Consider the following 7,972-nt stretch of genomic DNA (forward strand, 5'->3'; position numbering starts at 1 on the left):
CCCGCTCCTTCCCCGGCCCGGCTTTAACTTCGCTCCAAAGCCCCGCTCCCTCTGCGGCCCGGCCTTAACCCCGTTCCCTCCCCAGCCACAAAGCCCCGCTCCTTCCCCGGCCCGGCCTTAACCCCATTTCTGAGCCCCGCTCCCTCCCCGGCCCGGCCTTAACCCCGTTCCCTCCCCGGCCACAAAGCCCCGGTCCTTCCCCGGCCCGGCCTTAACCCCATTTTTGAGCCCCGCTCCTTCCCCGGCCCGGCTCCAGAGCCCCGGTCCTTCCCCGACCCCGCTCCCGGGCCCCGCTCCCTCCCCGGCCCGGTTTTAACCCCGTTCCAAAGCTCCACTCCAAAACCCCTGTCCCTCCCCAGCCCCGCTCCGCACCCCCAGGAGCGCCCGGCCTTTCTCACGGTCTCGGTCCGTGCCGGGAGGCCGGAGCCCCTCAGCCCGCCCTGCTCAGAGCTCACGGCACAGCTCCGGTGAGGCAGCTCTAGGGAGCTGATTTATTAACATTTTCTTATTATTCTTAAGTCTATCACCGCTCAGCATCGGCGCCGAGGCTCTCCCGTATTCACCGAGAGGGTAAAGAAAAATCACCCGATTATTCTCTCTGTGCATTAAAATATCCTGGGTTTTAATACAAAAAATAGCAGACATTTCATGAAAATTGATAAAAGTGTACAAATCACAGCACTCGCTCGTCATCCTTCCTTGAAAGAAAAGGGAAATCGCCTTCAGAGAAAATTTTAAAAATCGCTAAAATTTACACCCGGTGATTGCAAAAAAAAAAAAAAAAAAAAAAAAAAGCCACTCGAAGGACGGGTGGAGCTCTGTGTGCCCTGAATGGGATCTGGGTGGTTTCCCAGTGCTCTGCTGGGGCGGGACAGGTGGGTGGAGACACAGCTGGGCACACCTGGGGGAGGGAACCTGGCAGGGTTTGGCTGGAGAGAGCAGGATCAGCTGTAGGAGGTGTGTGAGAGCCAAATTACCTGCCTGGAGGGAGCATCTTCCAGAGAGAACACCTTCCAGAGGGAACACCTGCCTGCAGGTAACTCCTCCCTGCAGGTCACACCTGGCACCTGGTCCTGCCTTCATTCCACACTCAGACATGGCTGACCATCAGTCAGATGGATCCCCCAGCCCTGTCCCTGTCCCCAGTCCTGTCCCCAGCCCTGTCCCCCTGTCCCTGTCCTACACCTGAGGGACGGGGTAGGAGGCACAAGCAGCCAGACCACACATGTTCTTGCCTCGTTCAATCAGGAAATACCTAAAAGAGAGAAAGAATTACTGAGATACAAACGGTGCTGAATTGAGAAAGAAGAGCCTGAGAACGAGAATAGCAAAATGCAAGAATTGGATAAAGGGGGGCCATAAAGAGATGGCCTGTAACCAGTCATGTTTCCTGAAAGGTGCAGGCTGGAGGTGTGGACAAGATAGAGAGACCAAGCAAATAAGGTGTATAAATATATGCGTATAAATATGTGGATAATATACTAAATTATATATTAAATATAAATCAATTATATATATATTCTATAATAAAATACATAATATAAATATAATTAAATATTAAATATAAATATAACTACAATATATGTAAAATATATATATTTAATATAAATAAATTATATATAGAATTATATAATAAAGTATATACAAAATATTAAATTATATATTAAATTATATATTAAATTAGATAATTACATATTAAATAGATAAATTATATATTAAACTGGATAATTTATATATTAAATTATATATTAAATTAGATAATAAATTAGATAATAAAATAGATAATAAAATAGATAATAAAATAGATAATAAATTTTAAATTAGATAAAATGAGATATTGAATATAAATTCTATAATAAATTATATTTTAAATATTAATGTATAAATTAAATATATAAATATATAGATGTATAAATATATATCTGTATAAATACAGCTTAATGTAAGCAATGAACAGTCCTGCTCAGCCACACTGTCTGTGTGCTCAGAGCTCTCCTGCCCCTTACCCCTGCATGCCCCAGAAGCGGCCCCAGGAGTTCTTGACGATCCAGTAGGGAATTCCATCCTCCTCCCCATAGCCCACGGCCAGCACGGCGTGGTTCACCTTGTCAGGGGTGTGCTCACAGCGGGGGCTGCAGGGGAGAGAGCACACAGGGCTGTGTGAGCACAGCCTGCAAACACAGCTGTGGGATGCTCTGAGCTCCCAGCTGGGGAGGGAACCCACAGAAAGGAGACTCTGCTCTGTTTTTCCACTCTGGAACTACCAGCCACATCTGGAGTTAGGGAATCCATGGATTTCTGAGCTCCTGGCCCACCAAGACGAGCTACAGTGCAAAGGAATTTTCCCAGCTGAAACCAGCAGCTCTTAGTGCCTTCTCAGTGCTGGTTTGTACTGCTCTGAAATTCAAAGGCAGTTTCATGTTTTGCACAGGAACAGCAAGCTCTGGGGTCTAAATACACGTTTCCTCTGAATTTTCAACCTTTGAACTGCACTTGCTGAAAGCTGCTGCCTGTGGTATGAAACAAGACGTGCTCCCAACTCAAGAGCATCTATTTTTAAACATTTTCAAACTGCAGCACAGGAAAAGATCAATAACCCACCTCAGATTTTCCTTTTTCGATTTGTTAACATCTGCTCTGGGCTGAAAGCACTGGAGCATCAATTATCCCATGCACTCTGACTTGAAATCCACTCAGACTGTAAATCCACAGGACAACTGCTCCTGGTGTGTTCCTCTGAGCACGTCCCTGCCCTCACAGCTGACACTCCCAGGGCTGGCCCTTATCTCTGCCATCACTGGCCATTGGTCCAGCCAAGCCACTGGAACCACCAGCTGCTCCTTCCTGAGAGTTCCCTGGGGCAGATCCCTCAGGCTCAGACTCTCCCTTGCATTTTCTCTGCAGTTCTGTGTGCCTGAGGGTTCATTACTCCAAAGTATTTTTCTTCCCCCTTACTGGGCTGTCTCACCTGTGCTGCCTCACTCAGCTCTCATCCTTCCAGGGTTTATTGATCAGCCTTCCCAGTGGCTTTTTGCCCTGGCCATGGAGCTGGCACCACACCCAACACTTGCTGGGTCACTTCATGTCCCAGGCTGGTTTTTCCCTCTGCTGCTCCCCCTCCCTGCCTGGGGCTGGGCTGGGCTGAGGAGCTGCAGAACCTGCCCTGTGGGGAGCAGCTCTGCAGGACCCTGCCAAAAAGCACAAGCTGCAGAGGTGCCAGCTCAGGGGCAGGGCAGTGTGAGGGCAGCCACACTTCCCACCAACCCCCTGAGCCCGACACTACAGAAAATCCACTTTGGCTGGGGTTACCCTGAGCCAGCAAATGTGTTCAGCTGCCCCAGCTCAGACACAGACCAGCCCTGGGACAAGCCCCCAGCCCCAGGACAGGCCCCCCAGCCCTGTGGGGAGCCCCCAGCCCCGGGACAGGCCCCCCAGCCCTGTGGGGAGCTGCAGAGTCTCTCCCAGGCTCCCTGACTTGCTGACCTTCATTCCACCACCATCTGGTCTACAGGCTGGACAGGTTCCTAGCAAGCTGCCCTCCTCCTCCCTGTGCTGCACTCTCATTCCCTCAAGAACCAGTAAATCGAGGCTCTGGTTACTCTTTTTTTTTTTCTATTTTCTACTTAAAAGCAGTGTGAGAACACAGTGCAGTGTCCCTGCATCCAGCAGGAGGAACAGGGACACACACAACCCCAGCCCTACACGTTCCCCTTGCCCTCAGCTCAGCAGATGAGGGTCACACACTCACTTGGAATACACTCCTTTCCTGTAGTGCATGAAGTCACTGGTCACCTCGAAGGCAAAGCTCACTGGGTTGTGCTTCCCCACAGCCTCCACCATTCCATCCTCATCGTACTGCAAGAGAGATCCAGGGTCACCCCTCATCTCCTGGCTGTGCCGGGACCAGGGGTGGAGAACCCTGCCTTCCTGGACATAGGCAAGGAATCAAGTGCTGAGCTGCAAGGTGAGACCCAGGACTCTGTCCCAGCCTGGACCTGCACCCACTGTGGGAAGCAGGCAGGAGCCCAGGGCCTGTATTTTGGCTCCAGAACCTCCTTGGTGCCACCTTCCAAAAGGTGTGCAGGAGAGCAGGAGTGTGCACAGCAGCGCTCTCTCCTCTCTCCAGGAACACACAGGCTGCAGGAGAGCAGCAGGAGTGTGCACAGCAGCGCTCTCTCCTCTCTCCAGGAGCACACAGGCTGCAGGAGAGCAGGAGTGTGCACAGCAGCGCTCTCTCCTCTCTCCAGGAGCACACAGGCTGCAGGAGAGCAGGAGTGTGCACAGCTCTCTCTCTCCAGGAGCACACAGTTCCAGCTGCAGAGCCCAGCACACCTTGGGCATCCCAGCACCTTCTCCTGGCACAGCCCTGGAACTTTGGAAAGGCAGCCCTGGGGCCTCACCTGTGTGATATTGATGACATCCTTGACAAAGGCAATGGCCTTCTCGGGCTGGAACTTGCAGGTGCCGTTCTGTGGGGACAGAGAGGAGCTGTTGGAGCCTGTGGCAGGCCGTGCTGTGCCGTGGGGCTGGGGCTGTGAGTACCTTGGCCCTGTAGGGGTAGCTGTCCTCCCCCATCAGCCCTTTGTTGTACAGGATGTACTCGAAGGCTTGGCTGGGCAGGCCCCTGCAGGACACACAGCTCAGTCAGGATGGCAGCAATTCATTAGGATGTAATGATGAATTTGGGTGGTAACACTGCAGCTTCTGCAGAGCAAAGCCATCAGCATTCCCCCTCTGCAGACCACTGCCACCAGCCAGGGAAGGGCAGTGTCTATCCCAGAGCCTCCAGGGGCACAAACTCCAGTCTGTTCCTGCACCTCTCCCTGCCTGGGACTGCTGGCCTGGCATGGTCACACCTCATTCTCCTGGAGAACACCAGGAGCCCTGGCAGCGTGAGGTCTGCCCCACACAGCCCCAGCCCCACACGCCTAAAGGTGTTTTTGGTGCCCCCTGCCCAGCCTGGCTGGGGGAACGTTGAGACACCCACATCTCCAGGCAGCAGCTGCTCCCTGCCCTGGCCACCTTCCAGGAGCACATCTCAGGAGGGGAGAAAAGAGAGATGATCAGGGAGTGCTGATGTGGAAATGACTAAGGAGGAGTCACAAGAAAAATAAAAAGCACCAAGAGGGGCTTTGCTCAGCTCCCAGAGTCCCTCTAGGAGCACTTCTCTCACAGAAAACAGAAGCTGTTAGAAAGCTCTATTCTCTGCCTTCTCTAGAAAAGCCAGAAGGGACTTCCCAAAGGGGAAGCTGAAGTTTCTGTGGGTTCTTCACAGTGCCACAAGCTGCACATGATCCGGGGGCAGAACAACAGCCAGAACTGCCCTTGCAGCCCCAGGGCCCATCAGAGCCCGGCCTGGGGCTGCTGAGTGAAAAACATCTGATAAAAACTAACAAATGAGGAACAACAGAGGTTGAGAAATGCTGGAGATTGAGGGAAACACCTAAACCTCTAGGGGAAAGTGAAATTAAAACCAGCAGCCAAATCTAAAGTTGTTTCCCCTGACACATTGCAGCTGAGAAAAGACAAAAAGCCATGTGGAATGATCCTGGCACTGGATTTTGAGGAAGGCTGTCCATCTCAGGATGTAAGATAGAACAGAAATTAGGTTTTTTCCCCCTCTCTGACTTACCCACTGCAGCCGTGGTTGTTGAAGGCCTGGGCACAATCAACCAGCTGCTGCTCTGCCTGCAGAGAAGGGCTCTGAGTCAGGGACTGTCCCACACCTGTCCCCAGGGCAGTGACGCAAAAAGCAACGGCACAGCAGGAACTGAGAGTTTGTGTGTCTGCGCAGCTGTAACGACCACCACAGCACGGGTTTAACCCTGCAGCTGCCTGCTCCCCCCCTGCAGTCACCTGGAAACGGCTCCATGCCCCAGGGAGAGCTGGAGCCAGCAGCCTGGGATGCCCTGGCTGCCAGAGGAATTCCTCTTCACGCCTGCCAGGAATTCATCTCCCCCCCACAAGGGCTGGCTGAGATGTCTTCCAAAGGTCAGGTTTGTTTTTAACACACACAACCCTCAGTTATTCCAAGTTGTGTAAGTGGCTACTGTCTTAATAGTTCCTCAGGAATATAAATCCTCTGGGAGCTGAAAAAACAGCATTTCCCAATGTGCTGCCTGCAGTGAGAGGCCCCAGATTCTTTCCCCATGCCTGCTCCCAGCAGCCTCCAGCCCCTCTGGCTCCATCCTGCTCCCAAAAGGGCTCTGCCCAGGCCCAGGAAAATCTCTTACCAGAGAGAGCAGCTTTCCCGTGGCAATGGCAATGGCAGACTCCAAACAGCCCGTGGTGGAAAAGGTCCAGCAGCTCCCACAGGGACCCTACATGAGGAAGGGGAGAGGAACTGCTCTGGGAGGTGCTGCAGGCTCCCCAAAACACTGGGGCACAGGGGCATGGCAGAGAGCAGAGCCCGCACTCCCTGCTGGCAGCTGGGCTTGGCTTTCTGCTCAGCCCCTGCCCAGGGCACGGGGCAGGCACAGAATGGCACAGGGTGAGCTCCCCTGGGGCAGGGGCAGCCAGCACTGCTCCCTGCCCACAGCCATCAACCATCGCACATCCCTCACCTGGTTTTTCACGGGCGTCACGAAATTCCCCTTCTTCCTCCAGTCGATGGAGTCTGGAGAGGGCCCAGAGCTGCGCAGGAAGCTGCCCTTGGTGGCTGAGCAGTTCTGCAAGCCAGGCAGGGGCTGTGTGGGCTGCCAGGCCAGGGGCCCCCAATAGCCACCCCAAAGGGTGGGGGATTGGTGAGCAGCCCCCACACACACTGGGCCCTGCAGCAGGAGCCCCAGGGCACAGCACCCCTGGGTGCTCAGGGAGCTGCCAGCAGAAGGGACAGCTCAGCTGGAGCCAGGATAAAAGCTGAGGGTGGGGAAGAGACTTCACCTGGCTCTTACCCCAGCGCTGGTGGCACAGGATGTGACCTTATCAGAGCGATTGCAGCAGCACAGGGATGTGTGCAGGGCCAGGAGCACCTGCAGGTCCCACTCACCTGTAGACCCCCTCCCTGCCCACCCACAGCCCAGCCCTCACCTGGGGCTCACTCCACAGGTACAGCTTCTTAAACTCCGCAAAGGTCAGGTCCGAGAACTGGTTGAGGCCCACTGGAGGGGGGGAAAGGGGACACTTTGCTCAGCAGTGCCCAGGGCCGGCAGGGCAGGGGGAGGCGGGTCGGGCTCCTACTCTGGAAGCTGTGGTTGCCGGCGTTGTGCTCCTCGATGTGCCGCTTGTTGGCCAGGAAGGTGCGCAGCCTGCGCGGGTACTCCCCGGGGCTGTACTGCCGCTCGTGCTGCGGGGACATGTGTCAGGGTACCCCGAACCGGGACACCCCGAACCCAGAGACACTGCATCAGGGTGCCCCAAACCCCCGGGGATACCCCAAACCCCCAGGACACCCCAAACCCTGGGGACACCGCGTCAGGGCACCCCAGCCTGGGACACCCCAAACTCTGGGGATACCCTAAACCCGGGACACCCCAAAGTCTGGGGACACCCTAAACCCTGGGGACCCCCCAAAGCCCCGAAGATACCCCAAACCTCCGGGACACCCCAAACCTCCGGGACACCCCAAACCCCGGGGACACCCCCAGCCTCACCTGCAGCATCCAGGCCTTGAACAGCTGCTCCTCTGCGGGAGAGAACGGGCCCGTCAGCGGCTCCCCCTGCACGGGGGCCGGGCCCGAACCGAGCCGAGCCGAGCCGAGCCGGGCCGTGCCAAGCCGCCTCCTGCCCCCCCCGTGCCCCCCGTACCTTGGGCCGAGGGCTCCCAGGCGGCGGCGGGGGCCAGGACCAGCAGCGCGGCCGCGCTCAGCACCAGGGGCCAGCCCATGGCCGGGACGGAGCGGGGCCGGACCGGACCGGGCCGAGCCGAGCCGAGCGGAGCCGAAATGGGCCGAGCCGCTGCCAGGGGGCGGGGCAAGGGGCGGGGTGGGCGGGGAAATGGGAGGAGTGAGCGGGGCAATGGGAATGGGCGGGG

At 55.5% G+C, this 7,972-nt stretch overlaps 1 protein-coding gene across 3 annotated transcripts in view; it reads right to left on the reverse strand.

Annotated features, from left to right (window-relative positions):
- The window catches only part of CTSH (cathepsin H), a 163,496-nt gene extending 155,634 nt beyond the window's left edge, over window positions 1-7,862 (reverse strand). For 2 of the 3 annotated variants that reach the window (XM_083870835.1, XM_083870834.1), the window contains exons 1-12: window positions 7,747-7,862; window positions 7,593-7,624; window positions 7,180-7,285; window positions 7,030-7,100; window positions 6,564-6,668; window positions 6,234-6,320; window positions 5,633-5,688; window positions 4,543-4,624; window positions 4,401-4,469; window positions 3,749-3,855; window positions 2,007-2,132; window positions 1,173-1,255 (exon numbers count right to left, since the gene is read on the reverse strand). In XM_083870835.1, the coding sequence (XP_083726961.1) occupies window positions 1,180-1,255; window positions 2,007-2,132; window positions 3,749-3,855; window positions 4,401-4,469; window positions 4,543-4,624; window positions 5,633-5,688; window positions 6,234-6,320; window positions 6,564-6,668; window positions 7,030-7,100; window positions 7,180-7,285; window positions 7,593-7,624; window positions 7,747-7,825 (996 nt within the window). In that variant the 5' untranslated portion in view covers window positions 7,826-7,862 and the 3' untranslated portion in view covers window positions 1,173-1,179. Of the gene's footprint in view, window positions 1-1,152; window positions 1,256-2,006; window positions 2,133-3,748; window positions 3,856-4,400; window positions 4,470-4,542; window positions 4,625-5,632; window positions 5,689-6,233; window positions 6,321-6,563; window positions 6,669-7,029; window positions 7,101-7,179; window positions 7,286-7,592; window positions 7,625-7,746 lie in introns of all 3 variants that reach the window. The other variant, XM_083870836.1, reaches the window with a different exon arrangement.
- Window positions 7,863-7,972: the final 110 nt, after the last annotated feature.

This window comes from Zosterops lateralis, assembly GCF_965231275.1.
Source record: "Zosterops lateralis genome assembly, chromosome: 13".
Lineage (NCBI taxonomy): Eukaryota > Metazoa > Chordata > Aves > Passeriformes > Zosteropidae > Zosterops > Zosterops lateralis.